A 12,075-nucleotide genomic window follows, 5' to 3' on the forward strand; every position below is an offset into this window, starting at 1 on the left:
GGAGGGGGGAGGGGTCATGGGAAGCGCTTGCCGCTGCTGGTGACGTGCAGCCTCAGGCGCACGGCGCTGGGGTTGGTGGAGAGGGCGATGAGCTGCAAGTGGTCGCGGACAAAGATGCGGCGCCTGTGGGTTGGTGCAGGAGCTCACGCGTTGGCCTGAACGGTAGCACTTGCGGCAGGTGATAGGATTTTTGCAGGACGCCTCGCGATGGCGAGGATGGAGACAGTGAAAGCACAACCTTTTTATCCAGTCGGGGAGGAGGAACACGAGTTGATGGGCGTCGATCGAAAAGCCGGCTGGTGCGGCCGATATGACTCGACGGTCACCCATCCGTCTGCATCCGTGGCCTCGAGCCCCGCAGCCGCCATGCGCGGGGCAAGCATGCGCGATGAATGTAGCTCACCGACCTCGCCCTGAAAGCAGGTAACCACCCTCCTTCCCTAACGTCGGAGTTATTGTCAGCATTGAAGGAAGGCGCGTTGCTGGACGGAGAGGGAGCGGTGCGGAGCAGCTTAAGAGGGGTCTCGGGGAAGAAATTCACCTCGTTCCGCGCATGGATCGGGAATGCGAGATCCCGATCCTGATCCAGCGCTGACGAGCCCGCTGGGGTGGCAGATGACGCAGCCGAAAATCCCCAAAGCAGCACGGTGGGGTCAGCAGGGAGGTGCAGACGGCGCGCGGTGTCGGCAGCTGGCGGCGCTGGAGCGGCTACCGTCGGTAGGTGCGGGCTCGCGGTCACGAGAGCTCATTGCGCAAGGGGCACTACAGTATCAAGTTTTCTACTTGGTTATTGATGTTGTTGTAGTAATTATTTTTTGCGGGTTAGATGTTGTAGTAAGTTGTCCTTGCATGTATATTGTTGTGATGGACTTTGTTTAGCTTGGTGCTTGTGGATTTCATCATATAGCCTGGATTTACTACATGCACACTAGGTGTTTGCAGAAACGCTTGTAAAGAACTAACTCGGCTGTTTTGGATCGGTTCCACTACCCTGTCACGCTCACACATTCCTCTTTACTCTTTGTTTTACATATGTAATTTACAGACAACAATATAAATACATGAAGTAGGGTACTAGTACTATTTTTGTCAAAAAATTATACCATATCATATTTTTCTGCGACGAACGCTTGGTACATGTGTTCTGCCATAAGCCACACTATGGTTGTCAGCTCACCACCACTATTGAGCTTCTGGGCATGGGACTCCCTGCTGCACTTGTGGCTCGCGTAAATGAGAAAGTCCATCCACACTTCAAGGACAAGCTCCAAGGAGTCGGTCGTGCCATCCCTCTCTTTCTCCAGTAGCTCCTTGGCGAGTCGAGCCATGTAAATGAGGCGAGGAGCAAGTTCGTCATACTCCCGGTTCTGGTACTCATCATACAAGTTGTTTGCGAGCTCCTCTCTCTCGGCGACCCTCGAACTGTTGGAGTTTGGTCCATCGCGCACACGGAACAAATCCTTGATGCTCGCACGAGTCGGGTACCTTGGATCAGCAGATCGCATGGTGACCAGCCTCTCGCAAGTTCGTTGGTACAAGCTTTTTTGGGGTTGGCCTGGCAGCATGTAGGGACGCTCCACCAGGAGGAACATCATGTAGTCGGATAGCACCCTAACGCCATGCACGCTAGGTGCGGCGTCCACGCACTTGGCTCTTTCGCTCTTGGTGAGAAAGACCTCGGTGGCGATGTGCCAGATGATGATGCCCTCCTGGAACTCCAAGCTGAGGGAGTCCTTGAGGATGCCTTTGTGGTAAAGCCCACGGCTCTGCAGTGGGTCCTCGCCCCATTTCTTCCTCACCATGCCTGTGTTGAACTTCCCCCTGCCCAACAACCCTCCCATGTACTTTGCGACACAAATCTTGATCTCACCTGACATCTCGACGGTCGCCGAGTAGTGGTTCCTGTTCCACCACTCGTCTGGTGCTAGCGCCCTGGCCAGCCTCCCGAGCAGGGGGCTGGTGAGCGGCGTGTCGGCGGGGCGCGTGCAGAAGTGCAGCAAGTTGTACTGCCCGATGGTGTATGACCACCTTCTTGACTTGTACCTGCTATCACCGGCAGCTCCCCCCATGACGAGATGGTGTAGCCACACAACCACGCGGCGGAGCTTGTCCCATCTCTTGTTGCACAGGGCCGTGTACCTAAGCCATTGCCACCTGGTGGTGCTCAGGAACGCGAACGTCCAAGATGATGCCAGCGCATTCAGGAGCGACGTCGTCTCCATGAACACGGCGCCACCCAGCAGAACGTAGGTGATGGCCACGTCGGCTCTGTCGTGGCCGTCCTTGGGGGTGAGCTGGAACAGCACCAGCGAGGCGGCGGCGGTGAGCGGCGAGATGAAGCGGATCAGGTAGCCCAAGAAGGTGTGCACCACGGCCGCCTTGGTGTACAAGACGTCGTACATGAGGGAGAGCTCGATCTCCATCAGCGTCCACAGCTCCACGCCGTCTATCGCTCTACGGCTATGCTTGCTGGTGTGCTCATCCAGGCCGGAATCCTCCTCCACCACTGAGGAGTCGACGATGGCACGCTTGCAGATGTGGAACAGCGAGTGGGCTCGTCGCAGGTGGCACTCCTCGTCCGTGACTTCGTCCTGAGGGTGAAAATGGTTGTGGATGGCGGGCGGCTTCGTGTCGACGGAGGTGCCGATGCTCTCCAGGGTGCTGCACTTGAGCGCCCACGTCCTCTCCCCGTACTTGACGACGCCGAGGACGAACATCAAGAAGGAGGCGCGCCGGAGCAACTTCCCATCCTTGCCGCCAGCGAGAGCGATGTGCTTGTAGAGGATGTAGCCCGCGCCAAGGACCTGCACGACGAGGATGGTGAAGTGGCGGAGCCAGAGCTGGTTGTCTTGGAACGAGTAGGCGGTAATGTTGTCCGGGCCGCCGAGGTGCAGCAGGAGGAAAGGCGCCCAGAAAGCGGCGAGCTGGTGCTCGTGCACGGCGCTGCTGAACGACATGTGGCCGACAGCGTACACGGCCGTCGAGTCGGCCATGAGGTACGCTAGCCACAGGAGGAGACTCCACACGGCTAAGGCTTCGCGCCGGCGGATGCCGGCGAAGACGAGGAGGACGAGCTGGAGCCCGAGGCTGAGGAGGACCAGGATCTGCATCGACCGGTGGTTCCAGAGCTCCAGCGGCCCCGCAGCCATACTAATTGATCCTCTCCTTTTGGCAGTCTAGTCTGCACTCTGCACTGCCTGGAATATAATGGACGATTTTTTGCGGTTTTATTTCAGACAATGGATCCACAAAATGCATGGATAATAGTAGTACATACTATCATGTTCAATTAGTTGCATGAAGTTTCCGTAAGTCACTATTAACTAAAACTAAAATTGTGCAATTATACATTTCGCAGTACCATACATGCTATACATGCGAATTGTACACGCACAGCAAAAAACATACTCCTCACAAATGGTCTTCGTAACTAATGCTCGCGACCGAATGCAATTGAGAAGCGACTGTGTATGCATACTTACGTACCGGCCGGGCTGGAGTAGTGTTGCAGCTTCGGATTCCCAGACCAGTCAATCCTGTCGCTGAGAGGGGGCGGGCGAAGCAGGAAATTAGCGGCAGAAAATGGCACGGAGGAGCCGTGGCCAGTGGATGGCACTACACACTAGCCAGTGGACATACCAAGTCGATCGGAATTTCCTTGAATCTGCTTCTTAAAAAAGGAATATGGAAGCTTCGTGGTTTGTAGTTGGAGATGACATGCCAAGTCCATCGGAATCTTCTTGGATCTGCTTCTTAAGAAAGGAATATGGAAGCTTCGTGGTTTGTAGTTGGAGATCACATGCCAAGTCCATCGAAATCTCCTTGGATCTGCTCCTTAAGAAAGGGATATGGAAGCTTCGTGGTTTGTAGTTGCAGATGACATGCCAAGTCCATCGAAATCTCCTTGGATCTGCTTCTTAAAAAAGGAATATGGAAGGTTCGTGGTTTGTAATTGCAGATGACATGTCAAGTCCATCGGAATCTCCTTGGATCTGCTTCTTAAGAAAGGAATATGGAAGGTTCGTGGTTTGTAGTTGCAGATGACATGCCAAGTCCATCAGAATCTCCTTGGATCTGCTTCTTTAGAAAGGAATATGGAAGCTTCGTGGTTTGTAGTTGCAGATGACATGCCAAGTCCATCGGAATCTCCTTGGATCTGCTTCTTAAGAAAGGAATATGGAAGCTTCGTGGTTTGTAGTTGGAGATGACATGCCAAGTCCATCGGAATCTCCTTGGATCTGCTTCTTAAGAAAGGAATATGGAAGCTTCGTGGTTTGTAGTTGCAGATGACATGCCAAGTCCATTGGAATCTCTTTGGATCTGCTTCTTAAGAAAGGAATATGGAAGCTTCGTGGTTTGTAGTTGCAGATGACATGTCAAGTCCATCGAAATCTCCTTGGATCTGCTTCTTAAGAAAAGAATATGGAAGCTTCATGGTTTGTAGTTGGAGATGACATGTCAAGTCCATCGAAATCTCCTTGGATCTGCTTCTTAAGAAAGGAATATGGAAGCTTCGTGGTTTGTAGTTGCAGATGACATGCCAAGTCCATCGGAATCTCCTTGGATCTGCTTCTTAAGAAAGGAATATGGAAGCTTTGTGGTTTGTAGTTGGAGATGGAGTCAATTACATTGTTGGTGTCACAACTTGTCCTGAATGTTCACTTTGGTGCTACAAGTTGTGAGATACGTCAAAGTGGTGGAAAAACTTGGCTCAATCGTTCGCATACGGTGCTTTTCTCAGTTTCGTACGAATCAAGCGCTGGCTAAGTAAGACAGCGTGGCGCGGGTCCCATTGGCAATGACCAGAGGCCGTGGGCTGGTGCGCTTGGCATGAGTTTTCTCATAAACCCCCTCAGATTTCACGTTTTTGACAAATAAGCCCCCGGTTGGTTGTGCACAGGTGGCCTTTCCTTATAACTGACAGACAAACAACAAAATATGTTGTTTTAACAGAAGAGAGCTTTCAAAGTTATTCAGAACTTGCACAGTAGCCCACTGGCTATAGACAAAACTGTACCACCTACAGATTCTTGGTTCGAGTCCCAGAACCACCATTTTTTAACATGTGTCGACAGATTCAGTTAAGTACAGATTGGCAAATACAATGTAGGGTTGTGCTCACATACACTAACTTGACTGAAGCACTCAAATTTTAACAGTATCCGATTTGTTCATGCAAAAAAGAAGGGGCCTTCTAAACCCGTGCTAAACCATAGAGACAAACGACACTATGGATGACTGAGAGGGGGATTTTAACGTCACGCCATCTAAAAAGCATCCGCGGACGAAATCAACACAAAACTCAACATTCGTCGTCGGCAAACCAACCGATGGAAACCCTACAAAAAAACAGGGGCTACAGAGGGGGAAAGTTGGGGCTATGCTCACTGTATACAGGGGCTGCCTCGCCGGCGGGGTTCCATCGTCGTCGCCGATGCCGATCAACGCGTCCTACAGATCACCGCCGCTGCCGCCTTCAAACGATCGATAGGAGGAAAGCTCGAGGTGAGGGAGTCGAACAGGCAAGTCAATAACGCAGAAAGGAAAGTCCACCTGTGTACAGCCAACCGGGGGGCTTATTTTTCAAAAATGTGAAATCTGAGAGGTTTCCAAGAAAACTCATGCCAAACGCACGAGCCCACGGCCTCTGGTCACTGCCAATGGGACCCGCGCCATGCTGTCTTGCTTAGTCAGCGCTTGATTCGTACGAAACTGGGAAAAGCACCGTATGCAAACGATTGAGCCAAGTTTTTCCACCACTTTGACGTATCTCAGAACTTGTAGCACCAAAGTGAACATTCAGGACAAGTTGTGACACCAACAGTGTAATTGACTCTTGGAGATGACATGCTAAGTCCATTGGAATCTCCTTGGATCTGCTTCTTAAGAAAGAAATATGGAAGCTTCGTGGTTTGTAGTTGCAGATGACATGTCAAGTCCATCAGAATCTCATTGGATTTGCCTCTTAAGAAAGAAATATGGAAGCTTCGTGGTTTGTAGTTGCAGATGACATGCCAAGTCCATCGGAATCTCCTTGGATCTACTTCTTAAGAAAGGAATATGGAAGCTTTGTGGTTTGTAGTTGTAGATGCAGATGGATCAATCCGAACTCAGTGCTAAGCTGGCAAGATCCAGTATATACTAGGGTACATTACGGTGTCCTGGACTAGGGGGTACTCACCACGTCATCTCCCGATCTGTTAGATTGGGCCGAGGACCCCCATGGCCATATACTCATGGGCCAGTTCGGACAGCTGCCGCATACATGGAAGATTCTACAAGACTTGGTGATCAAGACAAGGACTCCTCCCCACCGGCGTATTCGGATAGGACTCTTGTTATCCTAGGCCTCTGGTGCATTATATAAACCGAGGCTAGGCTAGTCGATAGAGAGATACAACATACAATCATACCATAGGCTAGCTTCTAGGGTTTAGCCTATCCGATCTCGTGGTAGATCAACTCTTGTAATACCAATATCATCAAGAATAAATCAAGCAAACGTAGGGTTTTACCTCCATCAAGAGGGCCCAAACCTGAGTAAAACATCGTGTCTCCTGCCTCCTGTTACCATCCGCCTTAGACGCACAGTTAGGGACCCCCTACCCGAGATCCGCCGGTTTTGACACCAACATTGGTGCTTTCACTGAGTTCCGTTGTGTGATCGGCAAAAGGATCGATGGCTCGTCTGCAGGTCAACTGCGATACCGGCATCTTCGTCGCCGGCTCGACTGGTCACCTTGGCTCAACCGAGGACCGTGCTCCATCTCCGATTGTCATGTTCGGGCGAAGGTCTTCATCAACATCAACTCCGATCTCTATCAAGATGATGGAGGAATCACCCATGGAGCTCGGGGGCTCAACGTCAACATTGCCCTCAGGCGACCGTGCTGTTTTTCCGAACAGCAAACTTGTATCTGCTGCCACCACCTCTTAAAGCATCGCTTTGACGATTCCTTTGGTCGAATTGTACGGAATTGAGTCTACAACAGCCACGCAAAATTTTGTCGAGTTCCGATGGAGGAATCTCCGACAATCTACGATATACCAGAGCCCTGTCAAATCTGGACAGGAATCGGGACGAGTTTAGGGCGTGGTCTCCAGAGCCTAGCTCGGAGGTCCTTTGCACGATCCAACCGTTCATCTACTGCGGAGTTCCCATATCTACCACCCCTTCAAATTTCAGATCGATCCGACGGTTCAAACTCCGGGAACCTTCCAATGAGTGGATCAATTTTCGGATCCGTTTTTTGCGCGAATACAGATCCGACCCGAATTCATGTTTTTTATGAACGTAACATTGGACAACCTTTTTAGAGGAATTCTCTTCTAGGGTATTGTGCGTTGTTCTTAAACACGTGCGCGTAAATTTTTAAGCCTCCCCTTAGGTCGCCTTCATCATCATGCTGATGTCAAACCAGTCCGACGATATTGCTCCAAAACTGCCGACCTGCGCTAGACACGTCGTCACTTTATTGAGCCGAGCTCAACTTCTTCGGATCATCATCTCGGCAAGCCGAACAAGAGTCCGGCATCGCGAAGGATAAATCATCACCAACATCGCCGCTCCACGGATTACACGAAGCGGGCATACCGGCATCACCGCACGGTCACTTCATCAAGCCGGCATCGACCACGTCACGACCTGCATCGGCAGGGCCGCACTATTGCTTCTTCAAGCTGGTGTCCATCACGCCGACCTACTTCGACTCATCGACTGACATCAAGGTTTCGACATCTCGGCTGGACCGGGGGCTTCGCCATCTCTTCATCAACCTACTCCGGAGACTTCGGCGTCACTAGCCGACCGGCTCCGTCATGATAGCTGGACCGAGGGCTTTGCCTCGGCGAGCCAACCTTTGCCAACATCGCCATACCGTCGCTTTATCGCCCATCAGGCAATGGGTGTGCGGATCGAGTCCCAATTTTGGGAATCACCTTTCTTCGGATTGCTACAACAAATAAACCAGGTGCTATTAATCCTAATATTTTTTGCTTGTTTGGGTTTATTTTTCCCAAAGAATTATTACTCTGATTTGTCCATCATCTGTACACAGGTCTATCAAATGATGGTCGCATTAACGATGGTCGCGTGGTGGTTCGGTCAGTTTTCGTACATAGTCCGGCGAACGCCGCGTCCGGAACTCGGACCGAATTGTGAATTCAGGCTTTGCCACGCCTTTACCGCATCACGTCAATGCCCTGCATCGACATTGACTTCTGCGCAAGGCCATATTTCTTTTATTACTCACTTTGCATAAATTATTTATTATGCAACGATTTTTTTTAATTATTATTACTATTATCTCCTATTTGCACTAGTTTTTGTGCATAGGAAAATGATCCGGGGACTTCGGCATGATTCTGCCGGTCTGCATTGACCGTGCTATGTCACCACTTCGGCGTGTCGAGCTCTCCGCTCTGCCACCTCGGGACCGGCTTGGGGGATGGAACCTCGTCCCGCATCAAGCTCGGACCGCGTCATCAATGCCGAACACATTAACCAGCTAAGTCGCTTTCATGCTCAAAGTTTTAATTTTTAACTTGTGTTCGGTTCGACCAAGCATTATACTTTTTTAGAAAAAAGTTGCTTGTAAAAAAAATTCTTGTCCAAACTTTGTTTGTGACACACATATTCAAATACCCCGTTTATTTGGGGGCTTCCTTTATGAAGCTTTTCCTCTTGCATATGATTATACTTGTATGGCTTCGTTCCTTGTTCGTGTATTACGCCACAATATGCACCATATTGACTTAAGCGATTTGCAAGCTGGATTGCCTGGCTCCTGTGCTTACCCCTACATTCCCGATTGTTCGGCTAGGGAGTAAAGGGAGCACCTCTGCGATTGTCACGACCGGTCCTCCGAGCTCTGACCTCAGACTGGGTGAAGCCGAAAGCTAGCGCTCTTATTGTTTTCAATCATGGTCGGCACACAACGGAACTCATGAGTACAAAAAATCTATTGCACAAGTCTCATAGTAATAATGAGCACCGAAGAAAGGTATCGGTGGGGGTACTATTTTCTTCGAAGATGCTTCTTACACTTCGTCTGTAATATAGCATAAGTTCGCTGAGCGCGCTTTGTCTGTTACAGCCTTATGGCCCGGTTGCTTGGTTATCAGAAACACTGTCGATATTCTCGACAGGTGGAGTACATAACACTTTTCGGTCCTTGACCGAAGAGGGAGAAGCCGACGGTCGGTTAAGACGCGTTTAAAGTTTGGTTGAACAAAGATATGATATAAGTACTTCGATACATACAATCATTATACATAAAATCTTTTAACCAAGTCACTTGGGGGCTCTTAAAATTTATATGAGCTATTTTATAGTAAATATGTTTTCTTCTTGGTCGTTGCAAAGTCTTTTTCTATCGCTCCTTTTTCGACGTGAGTGTGTGGTCAATAGCCAGATAACTCATTTTCTCTCTAGTGATCGCTCGAGTTTAGTTCGCTAAACTGGTCTAACGAGAAGCACTCCTCCTTCGGGATAGGAGGCTGCAGCCGTAGGCTGACCCGCTTGAAGTCTTGAGATCGGATATGTAATGTTGAAGCACGACAGAAGCACTCTTTTTTTCTAAGACCAATTTTCGGATTGGCACCGAACACTTGATCTTGTTCAGACGTCAAGTTTTTACTCACGTTTTTTGGTTTTCCAAGCTTAAGGCACTTTTAAACTATTTGTGTGTTTTCAGCACAAGTCTCGCAGTGCAATGCCGGACACCTTTATAGATTCGGCAAAAATATTTTCAGATATTGCTATATATGCATCGATTTTGAATTGTGTCTTTGGTCAATAGTTGGGTTGCCCGACTCCTGCACTTGCTTCCTATGTTCCGCTTTGTTTGGCTAGGCGTGTAAAGGGAGAACCACTGTGATTGTGCTTCCAGCTCACACGGTTAAGCACCTCAGTGGAGAAAAGCCGAAAACTGACTGTCACAATAAGCGTAAACTGGTCAGCGATCCGATGACTGTGTTAAAGGACGGGCCACTCATAACAATGGCCGAAGTGTTTACGACTTGACCTCGACTGTCGCCGAACATTACCGGGGGCTATTAACTGGCCTCCCAAACTAAATCCTCGATATTTTGCTCTTACATTAGAGCCGAGGTTTCATGATCATGCTTAGCATGACAACCCAAAGAAAGGAACCGATAGCGGGACTATTTTCTTTGGAAGACATTTCTTATGTTAAACAATAATATAACATATCTCTCTGCGTACCTTTGTTTATAAAACCGTATGGCCATATTGCCTTGTTTGTCGTAAATCTTTGCCCTCATAAAGGCTTTATAAAGTAGGATAAACACTCCTCGGCTACTGGCCGAGGAGGTGGAAGCCGATGGTCGGTCAACAAAGTTTTGTACAATGCGGATCCGAGCATTAATGACGTAAAGTACTTGGATACATAGAGTCATTACACATAATTTGTGATGGATATTGATCCTTAATTCGGTCACCCGTGCCCGCATTAAGGCTCGGGGGCTACTGGGCTTCGAGCTTATTATTTAAAAATATTAAAGGGACACATCGATCCCCTGATCTGGTGTTGCCACCCGACCAGTGTCTCGGGGGCTACTGCATTGCCTAGCCAATGCAGAAAATTTTAAGTGCAATACAGTTTCCGAGGAGATTTTGATCCTCAAGTTGGTCGGCTGATGAAGACATGTACCTCGGGTAGGGACACGGACCTGACCAAAGGGTCTTACCCTAGAACACCCCTAGGAGAAGTCACCTTTTCCTCGGCTCGAAGGTATCCCACTCGACGGGTTCAAGACACTCGACCAAGAAGCTATCACTCGACCATGAAGCTAGCCACTCGACCGGAGTCACTCCGCAGGCAAACGGTCGGGTATTAAGTAGTCTTTATGGTCATTATAGCACTTTACTAGGGGCGTTACCAGTAACGCCCAACCTTAAATGTACCTTAAACCCTGCATTACTGACGGCAGGAGAGGGCCGGCGAACTCTATATAAGCCACCCCCCTCCCCAGTATGAAGGGTTCGCACCCCTGTATCCACACACGCATAATCCAGTCGACCGCCTCCGGGCTCCGAGACGTAGGGCTTTTACTTCCTCTGAGAAGGGCCTGAACTCGTAAAACCTCGCGTGTAACAACTTCCCAATAGCTAAGATCTAGCCCCTCCATATTCACCCCCCTACATCACTGTCAGAGTTAGAACCACGACAGTTGGCGCCCACCGTGGGGCCGCAGTCTTAGCGCCTGATTGGAGAAGTTGCGATTTTTCCGATCCCCTTTGATCATGGCTTCGTGCGGAGTTTTGGTGGAGGGCCGCGAGATCCGTCTCGGCGCGCTCACGTTCATCGCCGACAACTCCACCTGGCTTCACGAGGCGCCACTCGACATCGACGCGCTTCCCGTCCGCGGTGCGACGCATTTCCACGCATGCGTTCGTGGCGTCCTCCTGCGGCAACCGTCGACCCAATATCGGTCGGCCCCCGTATCGTCTCCCCGCTCTGCCTCCCACCGGCGCAAGCGCTCCGGTCGGTCAAGACTTCAGAGGTGGGTGAGACATGCCGTGGCTCGCCAGTCTGCCACCCCGCAAGTCGCGGCGATCGAGCCCGACGAATCCCTCTGCGGCCTGTTCGACCTGTCGACTGGCTCCACGGAGACCGCATCCGAGTGCGGCAGCAGCGACCCAACGGCTGAGGTTCTGGCGGTCGATGGGACGCACAGTCCTCCTGGTTCCCCTCGCGCTGGTGGAGGCGCAGGTGGGGGCGACCCGTCGCATCCCCACGATGAGTATCTCCCCGAACCTCTCACATCATTACAGCGAGAGGAGCTTCGCCGTCGGAACATGGACGTGCTCCACACTCCTATTGTCGGAGAAACCCCCGAGGCCCGGGCCTTGGAGGACGCGCGCTTGGCTAACCTGGCCGAGCGCACTCGACTGGAGAATCTCCAGCGGATACTCGACGAGCAAGCGCGTCAGCGGGCTCCCGAGTCCAGTCGACGTCAGCAAGCTCCCGAGTCCAGTCGGCGTCAGCTCTTCCCGCCGCCGTAGGTATACCGAACCCAGTTCAGAATTTGGCCGCTGCGGTCCGTATAGCA

The 12,075-nt window shown here is 50.7% G+C and overlaps 1 protein-coding gene across 1 annotated transcript; it reads right to left on the reverse strand.

The window, feature by feature from the left end:
• Positions 1 to 1,007: 1,007 nt before the first annotated feature.
• On the reverse strand, positions 1,008 to 3,667 carry LOC125540710 (uncharacterized). The gene is made up of 2 exons (XM_048704292.2): positions 3,487 to 3,667; positions 1,008 to 3,197 (listed from the first exon to the last, which is right to left on the reverse strand). The coding sequence occupies exon 2, from the start codon at positions 3,147 to 3,149 to the stop codon at positions 1,098 to 1,100; it is 2,052 nt and encodes a 683-aa protein (XP_048560249.2). The 5' UTR covers positions 3,150 to 3,197; positions 3,487 to 3,667; the 3' UTR covers positions 1,008 to 1,097.
• Positions 3,668 to 12,075: the final 8,408 nt, after the last annotated feature.

This window comes from Triticum urartu, chromosome 2A, assembly GCF_056163025.1.
Source record: "Triticum urartu cultivar PI428250 chromosome 2A, HENAU_Tu73, whole genome shotgun sequence".
NCBI lineage: Eukaryota > Viridiplantae > Streptophyta > Magnoliopsida > Poales > Poaceae > Triticum > Triticum urartu.

Coding starts and splice junctions, on each gene's coding strand:
- LOC125540710 (XM_048704292.2), bottom strand. CDS start 3,149: ATGGCTGCGGGGCCGCTGGAGCTCTGGAACCACCGGTCGATGCAGATC.